Below are 19530 nucleotides of genomic sequence, written 5' to 3'. Positions count from 1 at the left end.
GAATGTTAGCACATACAACTTTCCTCAGAAGCATTCTTTACATTAATGTAATTCAAATAATTGATATTCAATAAATATCTTCTTCAAGTGCCATCTCCTATCGGAGGTCGGTGACCACCTTGGCAAATTTTGAGCGATTCTCAGCTACTCTGAGCAGTCTCTCAGAGTTCACTGTCTGATGTTTGCCAGCCAAGATTTTCTTCGTCTTCTTCCATTTATCTTCCCTTTTATAACTGGTTTTCAATGAAAGTCTTGCTATGGGAAGGCACCCACGGAATGGAAGAAAGGTAAGATAGTGCCATTGCAGAAGGGCAGTAGCAGAGTGGAAATGTCTAATTATAGGCCAGTTTGTGTGCCATCAGTAGTTGTTAAGGTCTTGGATAAATTAGTGAGGGACTATATACAGTGTTGGGAAGATGGGAGTAATCTTATCTGAGACTTCCATATCAAGAGAAAATTTTTTCTTGCCATTTCAATTCTAACTTTTATTTCGATTTCTGGATTGCAGTCTTCATTTAACCAGCATCCAAGATATTTAAACTTTGCCACTCTTTCTATTTGTTTTCCATTTAAAGAAAGTGCTGAATTAAGAATTGGTTTCTTACTTATGACCATGAATTTAGTTTTGGTGATATTTATTTTTAATCCCATTTTTTCACTCTCTTCATTCACTAGTTCCAGAAGATTTTGAAGATCCTGAATATTGTCAGCCAGGAAAGCTGTCATCAGCATATCAGATGTTACTGATGATTTCACCATTTACATTAATCCCTTCCTTTCAAGACTTTTTAAAATATGGCTTCTGAGTATATGTTATAAAGAGATGACAGCACACATCCTTGTCTTACTCCTTGTTTGATTTTAATGGAGTCTGTAATAATGTCATCAACTTGAACAGATGCCTTTTGGTTCTAATATAAGTTTTCAATGATCCTGATCTGATGTCTTTACATCTAATCCAATTCTTTTTAATTGTCGTTTTAGCATGTTGGACTTGGTCAAATGCTTTCTCGAAGTCGATGAAGCAAATGAATATTTCCTTGTTTTGGTCAATACATTTTTGGAATAAGATCTGAGAACAGACAAGAGCCTCTCTTGTTCCCAAACTGTTTCTAAAGCCAAATTGGATATCACTGATGGTGTCTTCACATTTTCTGTATTTTTTTTTTTTTTTTGAATTATTTTCAGAAACATTTTGAGAATGTGACTCATTAGGCTGATCATTCTATAGTCATTACAAGCTTTTGCATTTGCTTTTTTAGGTAGCATGATAAAGGTCAACTGTAACCAGTCTTGAGGGATCATGCCTGTATCGTAGATCTTATTAAATAGCTTTACTAATATATATTAACGTTGTCACCTTCTGATACCTTTACTATTTCTGCTGGTATTCTACTCTACCTCTGATCTTAGAATGCATGGACCTTCCATATGTTCATAAGTATTTTCTGGGTTCTGTTTGTTATCAGTAAAGATTTCTTCTATATATTTCACCCATTCTTGTATTTTGTCATCCTTTTCGGATATTATTTCTCCCTTTTTGTTTCAAAGGATACAGAATTGTTTTTTCTTAAATATATCTGAGGTCTCTTTCAACTTTTTGTGTAGATTAAAATTGTCATGCTTTTCCTGTAGAATTTCTATTTCTTTACATTTTTCATTCATCCAGGTTTCTTTTGCTTCTTTGATCTTGCGTTTAAAAATTTTCTGAACCTCTTTATATTTTGTTCGACTGATTTTTATATGATCTGTGTTGATCCACGAAAGAAAGAATTTCATCAGTTATCACTCTTTCTTTTTTACTGCTCTATTAGGACATAAGGTATGGTACATTTCTCTATGAAGACAGATTTTAATTTGTCCCATGATTCATCAACCCTCATGATGTCATCATTCTTGATAAGTGCTAGCTCTCGATTCAGATCTTGACTAAATTTGTTTTTTATCTCTGTTTTTTTTTAATTTTCCTAAATCAAACCTTTTTTTGCTGATGTTTCTTAAATATAGCTTTCAGTGTAAGTTTAACTCTGCCACCAGTAGGTTATGATCAGAACTTCGAACTCATTGATTAATTAGCAAGTAATCAATTCGGTTCCTGACTATATTCCCATTATTATCCTGTGGTGATCGCCAAGTATACAGCCTTCGGGATGGTAGCTTAAACCATGTGTTTGTGATTATTAGCTAATCCTAGCAGAATTGAATAAGACGGTCGCCTCTCTCATTTCTTATTCCCAGTCCATGTTCGCCAACTACATCTCCACTTCTACTTGTCCCAACTTTAGCATTGAAATCACCTATGATGATGATGTTAATATCATGTTTTGTTTGTCATTAGTTCTTTTAAATGATCATAAAATTCTTCGATCTCAGTATCACTCTTGCCAACAGTAGGGGGATAGACCTGTATAAGATTAACATCTAGTGGTTGACCTTTCAGTTTTAATAACATCATCCTATCTGAATAGGGGATGAAGCTCAACAGTGACTTATTGACATCTTTGTTTAATATTATATTAAATATAATTACTTATATTCAATAAATATAAGTAAATTTATTGAATATCAATAACTGCACCTGTCAACATGAGGTACACATGACAAGGAGTTAGACTCATAAATGCAAAAATTGCCTCCACACCTCTCATGCTCAGCCTAGAAAGCATTCTATTAGAATGCTTAGCTGACGTTCATTCTAATAGTTGCACAAAGTTGAAAAAATTATTTAATTAAAACAGATTGACTACATGTTTTGATTCACATATCATAGATCACCATCAGTGTAATACAGTTGGAAATTTAAAAAATAAAACAATGAAGGTATGCGGAAAATGGTATACAGCCTTACATACAGTACAAGACAGCCAGGTGAAAACAAATACTAGATCAAATGAAGTGTGTATGCGAACACGAGCACACATGCACATAATAAAAACTTAAACAGTGTGGTTCTTAATAATAATTTCCCAGATTTTTCAAATGGAGAGCACATCATTAAGTTGAAATTTGGATGATGCAGAAGTATACTGCAGAACTTTGTTTAAAGAGATGCTCATGTTTATGGGAACATCTATGTAATTTGTGTTGTTCAAAAAGGATCTTCTGTGGCTAGCATTAGTAATCATGTTCTGTTAGACCTGATTTGTTATGTTCTTTGGAGGTAATGTAAAATTAATGTTCAAAAATGCATTTAGAAACAGACAGGCTTGCTTACCTAAAGTAGAATAACTTGCAGATGAATGGGACAGTCGACTTCAGACAACAGTGGAGGTGGAATTATCTTTTGATGGTATTATCAAGTTGAATAGGCTTCAAAGTTGTGGAAATATTAAACTTCTTTAAAGTAGGAAATAGTTCTGAAATGCCTTTAATGTATGAGTTCTATGCAAGCCTTCTCTAGCAGAGGATAAAGAAAAACATTTAATGATATTCTCTATTATTTTGGGGTTATACCCAATGAAAATAACTGTTTCTTAGATTTTTAGAAATTTCTTTTGGAAGTAGATCAAACAAAAGAACACGAGCTCCTGAAAGAAGGCACTTAATAATGCTATATTTCTGTGAGGGATGGGGAGCTGAAGTGTGATGCATATACCAATAGAGAATGAAGGTTTGCAAAAAAAAAACAGATGTTAATAATGAACCATCCAATTCTCTTTTTATAAGAATATAAAGGAAAGATATATTCCCCCTGTGATTCAAGTTTCATAGCAAAATTGATTTTGTGATGAAGGCGACTGATTTTTTGTAAGAACACTTCTAGTTGTCCACATGAATTTTTCCAAACAGCAAAAATTTTTAAAAAGTTTTAAATTAAACACTAAAATTTTTTCTTCCAGTTGTTCTAAATAGAAGTTAGCAAGGATGGGAGAAATTGAAAAACTCAAAATACCTTCAATTTGCTGATAAAGCTTTTAATTTCACTGAAATATCCAGAATTCATGAAATACTTGAAGATTTCTAAAATATCTGACAGAAATTTAGACGATAAAAATTACAAGGTGTCAGAAGAGCATTTGTAAAATTGTGAAGTAATGTCAAAGCTTACTAATGAATCTGTAAAATGAAGTCTCAAATCCTAATTTTTTTAAAATTCACTAGTATTTTTAATATAAGAAAAAGAATAGCTGGTTAATGACAGAGGAGATTTGAAAGAAACTTCAAAATTTTGTATGAAGGGCTATCTATGCAATCAATGGCTGGTCGTAGAGTATATCCTGGCTTATGTAACTTGAGTAAGCCATAAATTCTAAGTGGTCTTGCACTATGAATTTAGTTTTTGAAATGTATCTGGATCAAGTGAAAATATGTTAAAAAAGTTAATGTTTGTTTAGTTAGCTCTTGAAGGGATCATTGCCAATTAACAAACTTTACAATCTAATAGCAATGTATCAATTTTCTGTTTATAACAAAGAAGTCAGAAATAACAGTGAGTGCCTTTGTCAAGTTTTCGTTGCAAGATTTTCTAGTTCTTCGAAGATCACTTAAAGACTTCCAATTATGCAAATAGGATATATAGAGAAGAAAGTTAAGGATTTGCCAAAACATAATTGATTTCTGTCATCACATGTCAAATGAGAACGTTGTGCATGAAATCCAAATGAAGAAATTGTTTTGGTACAAAAGTAAATTTGTGACCTCTGGCCAGAATATTCAACATACCTTCACTGTTGTTTATTTTATTTTTTTAATTTCAACTATATTTACACTGATGATAATCCACGATACAGAAATCAAAATACAGTAGAACGCGGTTATAACGATCACGGTTACAGCGAATTCACGTTTATAAAGAATACTTTTGAAGGTATATTTGAATTACATTTGATTTAATGCATGTATTTCATGTTTATTACGAATTCGTTTCACAGGAATAACGAACGAATAATACACGTTAGTCGTTCCTCTACTGACATTTCGTACATATGCATTTTCTGGTTATGGAAAAATGTTGGGAGTCAAACAGAAAATTTTATCGGTTTCCGAAAAAGTAGAAATTATACGGGAGATGGAAAGTGGCCAATCAAATCTGACAGTAGCAAAGAAGTATGGTTTGTCCCCATCTACAATATCAACAATTTGGAAGAATCGAGAGTTGACTCTGAAAGCTTTTGAAAACAATTTATCAAAGTGTAAAAAACTTAAAAACTGTAATAAAAGTAATGTTGACGAGGCACTTCTTTTGTGGTTTAAAGTGCGAAGAACCACTGGCTTACCTATTAGCGGACCAATTTTGAAAGTTCAAACCAAAAAATTTGCTGTTCAACTTGGTTATATGCAACAATGGGTGGATTGCAACAATTGGTTATATGCAACAATGGGTGGATTGATCGTTTTAAGAACAGAAACAATATTGTCTACGCAAAAGTAAGTGGCGAGGCGTTGTCCATTGACAAAAATGTTGTTTCTGACTGGATCAAGAATGTATGGCCAGACATCAAACAAAGGTATGGATACAACAACATTTATAATGCAGACGAAGCAGGGTTTTTTTTTATAATTTAACGCCTGATAAAAATTTTCAATTTAAAAACGAAAAGTGCATTGGTGGAAAACTTATCAAAAATAGACTCACAGTTTTAGTTTGTGCGAACATGACTGGTAGCGATAAAAGAAAGCTTCTTGGAATTGGAAAATTGGCAAAGCCTAGATGCTTTAAAAACATAAAGAAACTTCCTGTTGATTATACAGCGAATAAGAAGGCCTGGATGACATCTTCAATTTTCAAAAATGAAATTCGCAAGTGGGATAAAAATCTTCGCAGTGAAAACCGGAAAATTTTGTTATTAATAGACAATTTGATAGAAAAGTTTGTTAAATTAGCCACTACATCCTGTAGTGGCTAATTTAACAAACATAAAACTTGTTTTTTTGCCACTGAATGTGACATCTGTCTTGCAACCACTTGATCAAGGCATATTAGATGTTTTAAATCCCATTTTCATCGTCTGTTAGTCTTGGAACTGATAGAACGCAGAGAAAAATCCGCGGAAAATGCTTATGCTTATGACTCGAAGATCAGTGTACTTCACGCAATACGTTTAATGAATGATGCTTGGAATTTGGTGTCATCGTCTACGATACAAAACTGTTTTAAGAAAGCCGGCCTTGGGGAATACAAGTGCGAATATGAAGATGAAGAGGATAACTTACCGTTATCAGCATGGTTAAAAGCGCAAAACTTGAACAATTTTGAAACGTGCGCAGAGATTGATAATTTTATAGACATTGATAATGGCATCACAATTGGGTATACCGACAGATGCTGACATCTTAAAACAAATCTCTTATACACCAGAAGAAGATAATAGTAGTAGTGACTCCGAGGAAGAAAATAGCAATGATGAGAAAATTGTTACCTGGTGTGAAGCAGAAAGTGCTTTACATATTTTAACAAGATTTATGGAATCACTATCTGTAAGTTCAGACGACACATTCAAGCATCTTAGTGGTATATAAGGAACAATTTCAAATGTATGAAATATGTGTCTTGTGCAAAGCAAAGCACGCTTGATGATTTTTTATGTAAAAAAAAAAAAAATATATATATATATATAACATATAACAAATATATATATATATATATATATATATAACAAAATAAAAAATGATGGTACAACATGACAAAATTTCATGCCAGCTGGGGCGTCGCCCGGTTAAACAAGGCCCCCGTTGTTTTCGCCAGGGAACCAGGGCGAACAGCGAAAAGTCAGCTACTGGAACAAATCTGAAAACAAACCCCAACTCAACATCACCAGAGTTAAAGATCGGTACTATCAATGTAAGAAGCCTGAATGGCAAAGAAATGGAGCTAGCTGAGGAATTAGATAAGTACCAGATCGACATAATAGGGGTGACTGAAACAAAAAAGACCAAAACTGGCGAGATCTTTCTGAGCAATAAATACAAAATGTTATATTCAGGCAATGACAATCAAGGAAAAGAAGGAGTAGCCATAGTATTCAACACAAAATACGAGGCTAATCTTCTTGAATGGCAGTCAGTCTCAAGTAGAGTAATGTGGGCAAATATGAGAATGGGGAACTGGAAAATGAGACTTATTTGTGCCTATGGTCCCACAGAAGGTTCTACTAAGGTAGAAGTGGAGGAATTTTTTAAGGCTTTAGAAAAAGCAACTGACACAATGAAAAAGGAAAAGTTGGTCCTTGTTGGGGATCTAAATAGTAGAGTAGGAAATGATTGTGAGACATACAAAAATATTTTGGGAAAATTTGGAGAAAAGAGCAAAGCTAATAATAATGGCAAATATCTGTTGGATTTCTGCTCAGGACATGGACTGGTTATTACTAACACCATGTTCCAACATAAAAATGTGCACAAATTCACATGGAGAGAAGAGGCTAGGAATAAGAAAAGTCTCATTGACTATGTTATTGTTGATAGTGATGTTTTCTCCCTGGTGCAGGACACCAGAGTGTACAGAGGATTTGAAATTGGAAGTGATCACTATTTAGTCTTGAGCAGGATAAAATTGAATTTCATATTGAAAAGAATAACATGTAAGAAAGTTTTAAAGCGAATAAAAGTTGAGCAGCTCTCAGATGTGAACTGTAGACTAAAATACAGAAATATTATTGAAAAGAAAATGAAAGAGTTTGAGAACAGGAATCAAACCTTGGAGATTCAGTGGCAAACTCTGACGGAAACATTGATTGATTCTGCCAGAGAGGCATGTGGTGAGGTTGTGTGCAAGGATAAAAAAATCAGAACTCCCTGATGGACACAGGAAGTTAAAGAGGCAGTGAAGGAAAAGAAGAAAGCATATCAAAAGTTCCTGGCAAATAAGTCAGCTTTTACTCTTACAGAATACAGAGACAAATGTAAGAAAGCTAAACAGTGTGTAAAACTAGCTAAACAAAAGTCATGGGAGGACTTTGGCAAGAATATAGAAAATAAATATCAAGAAGGTGGCAAAATATTCTGGAGGTTGTTGAAGAAGCTTAGGAATGGAGGAAAGGGTGCTGTAAAAGGAATTAGAGATGATAAAGGCGAAATGAAAACAGGAGAAAAAGATATTGTTGAAGTATGGAGTAATTACTTTGAAAAACTGCTAAATGAAACAAGCAGTGATGACAGCACAGTGATAAAAAACACTGACCAGGCATGCAGTCAGGAATACATATCCATACTTGAAGTAGAAAAAGCCATCAAAGGCTTGAAATGCGGAAAGGCAGCAGGAGTAGATGATATTCGACCAGAAATGCTGAAGTATGGTGGTATAAGAGTCTTACAGTGGCTGCACTGCATAGTTCAGAAAGCCTGGACAGAGGGACGAATTCCTGATGATTGGAGTAGAGCTCTCATAGTACCCATATATAAAAAGGGAAATAAAACTGAATGTGAGAATTACAGAGGTATTTCCCTACTGAGTGTTCCTGGCAAGATCTATGCAAGTATACTTGAGAAACGGTTGAGAAGAATTGTGGAAGAAAAGCTTGGTGAAGAACAAGCTGGATTCAGGCCAAATAGAGGCTGTCAGGATCAGATCTTCACTTTACGACAAATAGTCGAGAAAGCATGGGAATATAACAAAGATCTGTATTTAAGTTTTGTCGATTTGGAAAAGGCATATGACAAGGTGTGCCAAGAGAGAAGCTATTCAATACGCTGCAGTTATATGGTGTCAATGGGGCATTATATCAAGCAATACTTAGTCTTTATTTGAGTTGTGAGTCAGCAGTTAGAATTGAAGGAAGTACAGGAAGATGGTTTAATGTTAAATCTGGTGTGAGACAAGGATGTACATTATCCCCTCTGTTATTCATTATCTATATGGATCACATTATGAAGGAATGTGGTATTAAACCTGATATCAAAATTGGAGATGTTAATGTCAGCTCTTTGCTTTATGCGGATGATGTTATACTTCTAAATAAATCCGCTACAAGTCTGCAGGATTCTCTGACTAAATTGAATAGCTGTTGTAATAGATATGGTATGAAGGTCAGCAATAAAAAGACAAAGACAATGAAAATAGGCAGAATCATTGAAAATGTCAACTGTGTTGTGAATGGAGAACCTGTGGAACAAGTAAAACATTTCAGCTACTTAGGCACAATTTTTACTGAAGATGGTAAACTAAATATAGAAATAGACAACAGAATCAGCAAAGCTGGTATGGTGGGAAGTCAATTGAATAAATTCATATGGAATAAGAAAGAAATTTGTCGGAACACTAAATTAGCTGTATACAAGACTGTGTTCAAACCAATTTTAACTTATGGATCTGAGAGCTGGGTCAGAAGTAAAACACTTGACCAAAGACTAGAGACCGCAGATATGAGAGTCCTGAGAAAGATTAGAGGCGTGAACAGATGGCATCAATGGCAATATCATATTAAAAATGAGGATATTAGGAAAGAACTTGACATTGTCAGCATCCAGGAATGCGTTAGCAGAGCTAATCTCAGATGGTATGGTCACTTAAATAGAATGGGAGAGGAAAGATTAGCAAAACAAGTGTTCTCTGCCAGGTTGGCAGGAAAACGACCCAGAGGAAGACCAAGATATAGGTGGATTGATACGGTACAAAGTGCCTTAGACGATAGAAATATAAGATCTGATAATGTTGGAGTCTTGACAAGTAACAGACTGATTTGGAGGAAAATTGTAGATAGGAAGTTAGTAATGATGTAATTTTTTCATGTAGTACTGTCATATCCTGTACACCCCTTGAGGGTACATGGCAGGAATTTGATGATGATGATGATGATGGTGTTCCTGGCAAGATCTATGCCAGTATACTTGAGAAACGGTTGAGAAGAATTGTGGAAGAAAAGCTTGGTGAAGAACAAGCTGGATTCAGGCCAAATAGAGGCTGTCAGGATCAGATTTTCACTTTACGACAAATAGTTGAGAAAGCATGGGAATATAACAAAGATCTGTATTTAAGTTTTGTCGATTTGGAAAAGGCATATGACAAGGTGCCAAGAGAGAAGCTATTCAATACGCTGCAGTTATATGGTGTCAATGGGGCATTATATCAAGCAATACTTAGTCTTTATTTGAGTTGTGAGTCAGCAGTTAGAATTGAAGGAAGTACAGGAAGATGGTTTAATGTTAAATCTGGTGTGAGACAAGGATGTACATTATCCCCTCTGTTATTCATTATCTATATGGATCACATTATGAAGGAATGTGGTATTAAACCTGATATCAAAATTGGAGATGTTAATGTCAGCTCTTTGCTTTATGCGGATGATGTTATACTTCTAAATAAATCCGCTACAAGTCTGCAAGATTCTCTGACTAAATTGAATAGCTGTTGTAATAGATATGGTATGAAGGTCAGCAATAAAAAGACAAAGACAATGAAAATAGGCAGAATCATTGAAAATGTCAACTGTGTTGTGAATGGAGAACCTGTGGAACAAGTAAAACATTTCAGCTACTTAGGCACAATTTTTACCGAAGATGGTAAACTAAATATAGAAATAGACAACAGAATCAGCAAAGCTGGTATCGTGGGAAGTCAATTGAATAAATTCATATGGAATAAGAAAGAAATTAGTCGGAACACTAAATTAGCTGTATACAAGACTGTGTTCAAACCAATTTTAACTTATGGATCTGAGAGCTGGGTCAGAAGTAAAACACTTGACCAAAGACTAGAGACCGCAGATATGAGAGTCCTGAGAAAGATTAGAGGCGTGAACAGATGGCATCAATGGCAATATCATATTAAAAATGAGGATATTAGGAAAGAACTTGACATTGTCAGCATCCAGGAATGCGTTAGCAGAGCTAATCTCAGATGGTATGGTCACTTAAATAGAATGGGAGAGGAAAGATTAGCAAAACAAGTGTTCTCTGCCAGGTTGGCAGGAAAACAACCCAGAGGAAGACCAAGATATAGGTGGATTGATACGGTACAAAGTGCCTTAGACGATAGAAATATAAGATCTGATAATGTTGGAGTCTTGACAAGTAACAGACTGATTTGGAGGAAAATTGTAGATAGGAAGGTTAGTAATGATGTAATTTTTTCATGTAGTACTGTCATATCCTGTACACCCCTTGAGGGTACATGACAGGAATTTGATGATGACGATGATGATATATATATATAATAATTAAGTTTTAAAAATAAATTTTTGTTCTTTAAATGTATGTATGCACATATATGTATTTATGTTACCCAATATACCTATGCTGAGAAAAATCTGAAAACATTTTTAATTCGCTCAAATTATGGCCTTCTTGGATATAACGAATAACGGTTATTACGAACAAATATATGCGGTCCTATGGAATTCGTTATAGCAGAGTTCTACTGTATTTGTAGTTAATCTATCTTAAATAATTTTTGCAACTAACAACATCATATCTTTTCTCCACCATAAAACCATTAGTTATAGCTGGCTCATCTTTCATTATTTCTGATGGTGACTGAGGCTATACAAAATCCATTTAGCATTAATGAAATAAGGTTGCTTTTTTAAAAAAAACCTATCTTGCAATAACCCCAAGATTCATTTCTCATATTTTAATGTTTGGATTTTATTTTTTAAATTTCGTTCTACTCCACCTCCCCTCCTCCTCAAAAAAAAAATTGTATGAAATTAAAACAAGAATAGTTTTAAAACAAAAATTTCAAAATTGAGCAGTAAAATTATACAATCAAATATCCTCTTCTAATGTCCTGTGTACCAATATGGATTTATATTTTTTTTAATTTTCTAAATTAGTTTAATAAGGAATTCAAATTGTAATAAGCATTAAACTCAGAAATTTCCAATTTTATAACATGACTCAATTAGCAAAACTAATATAAATATTTAGTATATTGAAATAACCACTAAAAATAGTTGCCAAGTCAAATAAAAGCAAAGCAACATGCCTGCGAAAAGCGAATCCTCTACTTAATGCAAGAATAGCTTCTAATAATTTATTAAAATGAAAAAAAAAAGTATTATTTAAATTAATAATGGTCAATATATTGCAGTCAATTCTAACTATAATAAAGTTATAGGGAGAAAAAGCATGCATATACAGTCTTGCCATAAATATTGTTACAACTTCCACACACCACAGCACTGCCCACAGAATTCTGCAAGCCCAGTTCTGTTAGTGGGGCTATGTGCAGCCTACAATTGCATGTTTATCAGTAGAGAGTTGTCTGGCTATATGAGTTAACATGCAATGGAGAAATTACGAGAACTGTGTAGCTGTAATATCAAGTGCTGGAATGCAGCCACCTATTGTTTTCAACATGCTAAAAACACTCAGGATCAGTAGGATGTTTGTGAATTCAACTATTAACTGTTATAACGATAAAGAAGACATATCTGATTGCCAAAGAACAGGTTGACCATGCTGCATCAGGAGACGACAGCTTGTGAGGGCTGTGAAGGCTAGATATCCACCATAATCCTGTGAGAACGCAGAAAGTGATGTTGCAAGAAACCAATGTTTCGCAGAGACAAGACTGATAATCTGAAGAGTGTGATCCTATTGTTGTTCTACTAGACATTGCCTAACACCACAACTTATGTGGCAGAGGGTGATAAAATCAAAGGCACTTCTCCGACAGTGCACAAAGATATCCTCTTCACACATGAGATTTTCACCACTGAAGAGTCGTTTAACTCCCAAAATAATCAGGTATATTTCCCTGATGTTTGCAAAGCACGTGCCATACCATCCAGAAAGGATATCACCCGACGTCAGTAATGGTTTAGTGGGGTGATGTATCAGGGGTATCCAAGTTGCATTTGTGTGAGAAAGGGGTCAAAATTCCAAAGTGTATCAAGATTCACCATTTTTTATTTTTAGAGGTACCTATGGCATAGCATAATATAATATAATACTGAAGATGAGCTTTCCACATTTCTACAACAGATAAATAGCCTTCACCCACGTATTCAATTCACCATGGAAAAAGAAAATTCTGGTACTTGACCATTCTTGGACATCCTCCTTACTCGAACTTCTTCTGGTACCTTATCTACAAGCATCTTTCGAAAGCCCACATTTACTGGCAGATACATGCATAAAAAAGTCTGCTCACCACACATCTCAAAAATTTGGCATTCTTAAATCTCTAATTAATAGAGCACATAAAGTTTGCTCTTCTCCAGTAATCTTACAACAAGAACTTTCCATCGTTAAAATGTTAATACAATCAAATAATTACAACCCCAATCAAATCCAACAGATAATTGAATCTTATGTTCCAATACCTAAGGTTTCTTCAACAGTCCGCAGAGTTCCAATCCCTTACATTCCAGGAATCTCAGAACCTATAGGTAGAATTTTGAAAAAGTACCAATTGATTCCCACATATGTTCCTATCAATAAAATTTCCTCTTTATTGCCTTCTACAAAGGATAACCTGTCATATCTGTCTTTAGCTAGCGTTTACCAAATACCACATGAATGCGATGGTTCTTATTTTGGACAAACTGGCCATTCAGTGGAAAAAAGAACATCAATATTATATTGAATACAACAAACCTCAGAAGTCTGGTCTAGCACAACACAGTATTAACACTACTCATAATATCCAGTGGGATAAAGCTATGCTCCTCCATAAATGCAGGTTCAAATATGAATGCCTTTTTAAAGAAAGTTGTGAAGTTATTTTACACTGACCGAATTTAAATCGAAATGATTGTCTGTCTCTCGATCTGGGAGAATTTTATTTTATGTAATCAATAAAAAACCAATTATCTTAAAGATTAATTATGTTCTAACATTTCCTAGCACACGGCAACAATTACATTTTAATAGGTGATTCACCGAATGTTCGTTACTTGTATTCCATTTCTATAACTGTCTGTGCGACACTGAAGATGTACTATTAGTTTTAGTATGAAATATCTGTACCTTTATTAAATAAAAAGTTATTACTGTAGTCTTACGTGTTTTTTTAATAACAAGATTCACCATGCCAGAACCTATGGTACGGCCCTGAACAACACCTTGTTTCATGGTAGGCAGTGGACAAGGATGAGGACCACACAACAGTGGTTGGAGGCAAATGTGCCCAACCACATATCGCCATCTGAAGTCCCATTTGAATCCACTAAACTTCAAATTGTGGTCAGAGCTTGAGAGAGTAGTCCACAAGTAACAATACCCCAGCCTGAAGGTGGATTTGGAGTGGCAGTGTTTTTGTTGGATGCTGTAAGTGCCCCAATCAATATATATATATATATATATATATATATATATATATAGCTTTACAGACTTTGGATATCCATGAAGGCAAAAAGGGAACATCTTGAACACACAGTGCTGCCACATGCTTGTTAAAGCAGTATATGATTTACTGATAGATTAAAGTTTTATGCACTCTTCAAGTTGTAACAGTATTTATGGCCAGACTAGATATATGCTTGTCCATAAACTAGTTTGCTGTAGTAAATTTTCATTAATGCTATAGGGGCTCGCTCAACTTACAGTGGCACTTTTTGATAGTTTTCTTAAGAGTGAGAGTTGGCTGCTAACACTATGTTATAGCATTACAAAATCAAGTATTGCATTATGATGTGTAAATAATGTCTTCCTTTTAAATAATTAAAGGCAGAACAAATAGTATCCTGGACTACTGTGTGCTATATTGCAAAAATTATACAGATATTTTTCTCACTCTGCATAGCAAGGTATAACAGCAAGAACACATGAATTGTTGTAGACATGTGCAATACTGGTAATGGAGGGGGGGGGGATTTAATCTACTACCAAAGATGTGTTATTTAGGCTGCTTGTCATGAATCAGTTCATATATAAAAAGTAAATAACAGCGAGCCCACATAAACTGACTAAAAGATAAGAGGGCTGAATAGGACATCTCAATGTGCAGCAACAGATTCTGTCAACCAGAAGTTGAAGTGGAGCATTGATTTCCATGAAAGGACTAATGCATATAAGCCAAACATCACCTGTGAGCAATGCTTTAATTCAAGTTGGAAAACCCTGTGTATAAAATGAAAAATCATAGTACACACTATTTAAATCAGATGGGCATTGTTTTTTTTACTAGGGTATATGTAATAAGCCCATCTGTTAAACTTAGTAAGGCGTTTCCTGATTCAGGCTACAATTCCCTTTTGGTGATTCTAGCCTGAGTACTCATTAAAAAAGTAACTTAAGAAATCTGGGGAGGGGGAGACTACAAAAATGGATATCACCATATTATCTGCAAGGTTTGAGGAAATGGTAGTGCAAAGGTTAGAGAAAAATCCCAATCTGAACTGTATAAAACACTTTTGGGAAGGGCTGACCATTATGTGAGGATTAGATTGATGCATTCAACTATATTACAGGATATCAATCCTACTGTAGTTGTAGTTAGGGAATACTCAAACATAACTGCTTGATTATCAAAATTTATGCCAAAGCACATAGCAATTGTAACTGTGGCCAACCCTCCATTGAATGTATCAGGGTTTATGAAAATAAAATTTGAGAACCACTCAGGTATTCATATAATTTTTGCAACTCTGTATGAAAAGTAATAAATTCTACCACCTCTCAGTCATTCATTTGTACTAGGTAATATGAAGAACTTCATAGCTTAAAATGATTTACTATATAATAATAATTACCAGTCATGCAACAAAGTTCAGGAATTAGGTAAATCTTCTTATTTTCTCTAGTAGCCCCTCTGATCTTAATCTCTTTCGAAGTACAAATCAACAGTGGCTGTTCTCTGTCTCTGATTTTTTTCTCATATTGCTGAGGAAAAGGTAATCAAAAGAAATTATTACCTGATTGCTTCCAAGATTAAAAAAAAAAGAAAGTAGCAATAATACAAATGCTGTCAATAACAATTAATATCAAGAGAATGAACATCATATTTAGCATTAGTATTCAATATGAAACAAAGAAGACAAAAACAAGTGAATGTTTCTAAGTAACAAACAATATTACATTCAGGCAATCACAACAAACCAGGAAAAAGAAGTAATTATAGTATTCAACACTAAATATAAGGATAATCTTGAATGACAGAAACATCATGGCAAACTTCAAAATGAGGAAATGGACAATGAAACTTATTTGTTGCTATGGTCCCACAGCAGGTGAGGATATTAGGAAAGAACTTTCCACTGTTATCATTGAGAAATTTGTTAACAGAGCTAATCTCAGATGGTATGGTCACTTAAAACAGCACGGGGAAAGGAAAGATTAGCACACAAGTGTTCTTTGCCAGCACATAGACCAAGATCTAGATGGACTGACGTAGTAAGAAGTGCCTTAGAAGACAGAAATATGAAATCTGATGATATTGGAGTCTTGACAGATAACAGGTTAATTGGGAGGAACATTTTTCATCTGGTACTATCATAATATTCTGAGCACTCCTGAGGGCACATGTCAGGAATTTTATCCTAATTATAATTTGATTGCAATTAAATATTTTTTAATTTGAATAACATGAGAAACATTCCCAAGCTTCACCTAAACAATGTGGTAGGTATCAATTTATACTAATAGTCTATTAATGAGTTTAGTTTTCTGAAACAAATCACAAAAGAACGATCATTTATCCTTTTCTATATAAAAAGTTTTAATTGAATGGATTTCATATGGAGGTTCTCTTACAATACAAAGTGTATAAACTTAGAACTACCTGTTTGAAAATTTAGCATGTTTATTACATCAATAAAGCCTTTATATATTCTACTTAGTTTGTGAAGTATACTTTTCTTCCCCCTTATTTTTATTTTATTTTTTTTTGGTATATTGCACAAATTAGTTATAAGCAACTTTAATTGCATTACTTGAATCTTTTATTGTAAAACTAACAAATTTCATGATGTTTCATAACTGTAGCAATTAATTAATCAAGTTCATTTTAATATTCAGAAATTGCATCTATAAGCTGATTGCATATAATCAAGGGCATTTTACTTATTTTTATACTTTTACATTTGTTCTACTTGAAAGAACATTTGCAAAATAGACGACAAAAGAATAAATCAATGCCATACACAAACCAATGAATTCTTGATTAACCTGAATAATCAAATTTATTAAACAGTAATCTTTTAAGTGCAGCAGGATTTTTTTTTTTTTTTCCTGTCCATTATAAACAAGTGGAATGGGTTCACCAAGATGCTACTAACAAAGAATGTTCCATATGCTCCTTCTTTATTACAATTCTCAGATTTTAATGTGTCAACTATAATTTTTTGCATATTTATAACTGCATCTGAAGACAAACAAATTTCTCATCCCTCAGAACAGATTTCTGAGGAATGAGATAGATTTTGCAAATAAAAACGTAAGAAAGCTAAGTCATTCCTGAAAAACTAAGTCATGAGAAGACTACAGGAAGAAAGTTCAGGAGGCTGTTGATAAAGCTCAGAAACTAAAGAACAAGTATTGTGTACTGTGTAAAGAGTATTGTGTACTGTGTAAAGAGTATTGTGTAAAGAGAATTAATGCCCTATTATATCACCTTCCAAAAATGGAAGGTGATATAATAGAGCATTAATTCTGATAAGACCACTGTCATTTAATTTATATATCAACGATAAGAGTTCAAGGAGATATTTGTTTGTTGATGATGCTAAATTAGGAAGAGCAATGTTAGGGAGTTCTGATGTGATGCTACTGCAGGAGCATTTGAATAGGTTGGCAGTTTAGGCTGAAGAATGGGGAAAATCACTGCAATTTTGCTAAGTGTGAAGTCAATGAATGAGGTTAACATATTAGAGGAACTTTGCTTCAAGAGCTGGTAAAGGTAAGGGATTTCGGGATCTTGGTAGATAGGGAAATGGAGTTAAGAGGGCATACACAAACGCAAAGGTTACATAGGAAATTACTGCTATAATACAAAGAACCCTGACAATTATGGATAAGGAGGTCATAGTTCACCTCTTTATCCATAACATCACACAAATACAGGAAAACTGTTGCACGGGATGAGAGATGATAGGAGAATTAGAAGTCATCCAAATCAGATCACAATTCTGGTCACCTAGTTATATGGGTAATAAGGAAATATTAAAGAATGCAAAGGCAAATAATTAAGGCTGCAGAATGCTGAGTATGAGAACAGATTACAAGAATGTGATCTGCAAAGTTTAGTAGATAAGAGAAGGAGGAGAGGTGATATGGTTGAGACATGTAATAAGTTGGTAAGAGGGATCTATCACAAATACAGGAGAACTACTGCACAGAGTAAGAGATGAGAGAATTAGAGGTCATTCCTGAAAATTGTACAAAGGTCATGTGAATAAAGAAGTGAAAGGAGGAATTTTTGGTGAAATTCCTGGTGAAAGTGGTATGTATTGTTGGAGTGTATAGTGAATACTTCAACAATCAATGTCTTCAAGGCAAGGTATAATGGCAATTGGGATCTGAATGTCTAATCTGCAATGAGTTTTCTCAATCCAGAGGAAAGTAGTGTTAATACTTAAAAAACAAAAGATGATAAAGGAGATAATATCTGAAGTTATCTTCAGATAACTATTCAGGTAACTTCAACAATCTAGATGTCTGGAGTATTAATTTTGAAAAATTAATTCAGTATTATGTATCAGAAGAGTGATAGAAAATATGGAAGAAGAGGGTATTTCACAAGTACATTTCAGTATTAGGGATATAAAAACTTGTCAGTAATCTGAAATGAGAATGGTAGCTCAAGAGCAGATATTCAACAGGACTTGCTCAAACATGTAAGCATGAAAGTTTTACAGTTTCATAATTTAGAAAGTCCAACTTCAAATGAATCAGAGCAGAACTCTCTTAGTACCCACTTATAAAAAGAGAAATTTACAGATGAATTTCCAATACTGAGGTGTTCCAGATAGGATTTACAAGGATATACTAAAAAGTTGTGATAATCACCATGAAGAAATTGAGGTAGAACCATGTAACTTACACAATATTCTACATATTCCCCATTTGCAAGCCACTGAGAAGAAAATCTTTCCCTTGTTGCATAAACCAGTCCCTTTTGTTCTAGGTTTTCAGCCGCATTCCCCCCCCCCACCTCTCTCATATGCATGTATCCTTAGGGAAAAGTTAAGACTCTAAGAAAAATTGTAAGAGAAACTTGGGGAGGAAAAAGATTCATACCAAATTGGGTCTTATATCAGGATCAAATTTTTACTTTAAGTAAAATAGTCAAAATATTATAGGAATATAACAAGCATCTGTGTTTAAATTGTTTATCTGGAAAGGGTATGTGATCAACATAAAAGTAATTCAAAACAATAATTATATGCTATAAATGGCCATTACATAAAGCAATACAGTCTACACTTAAATTATAAGTTGGTTGATAGAACCGAAGGAGAAGATAGTACAGGAAGATAATTTGGTATAAAATCATGCGCAAGACAAAGATAAATGCAATCTATCATTCATACGGATCAATATTAAACCTGATAAAATCTGAGAGTACAGTCCTTTCATTTAAGTGACGTTACACATGAGAATGAAACAAATTTTCTTCAATTTACAAGAAAACATAAGAAAATAAGTAAATAACATTTATTCAAAGGCCATATATTTTGATCTAAAGATTAGAGGTCAAGTAGCAAATAGTTT

General features: G+C 34.0%; 1 protein-coding gene across 2 annotated transcripts in view; it reads right to left on the bottom strand.

Annotated features, from left to right (window-relative positions):
* The window catches only part of aub (piwi like RNA-mediated gene silencing protein aubergine), a 196283-nt gene that overhangs the window by 96839 nt on the left and 79914 nt on the right, over positions 1–19530 (bottom strand). For both annotated transcript variants that reach the window (XM_090400335.1, XM_090400336.1), the window contains exon 9: positions 15573–15702. In XM_090400335.1, the coding sequence (XP_090256461.1) occupies positions 15573–15702 (130 nt within the window). The remainder of the gene's footprint in view (positions 1–15572; positions 15703–19530) is intronic.

Source organism: Typopeltis vanoorti, chromosome 11 (genome assembly GCF_054136105.1).
Source record: "Typopeltis vanoorti isolate ZY-2024b chromosome 11, IOZ_Tvanoo_1.0, whole genome shotgun sequence".
In the NCBI taxonomy this organism is placed as follows: Eukaryota; Metazoa; Arthropoda; class Arachnida; order Uropygi; family Thelyphonidae; genus Typopeltis; species Typopeltis vanoorti.
Note: the sequence above shows the minus strand (reverse complement) of the source record. Positions and strands in the feature narration are given on the sequence as shown.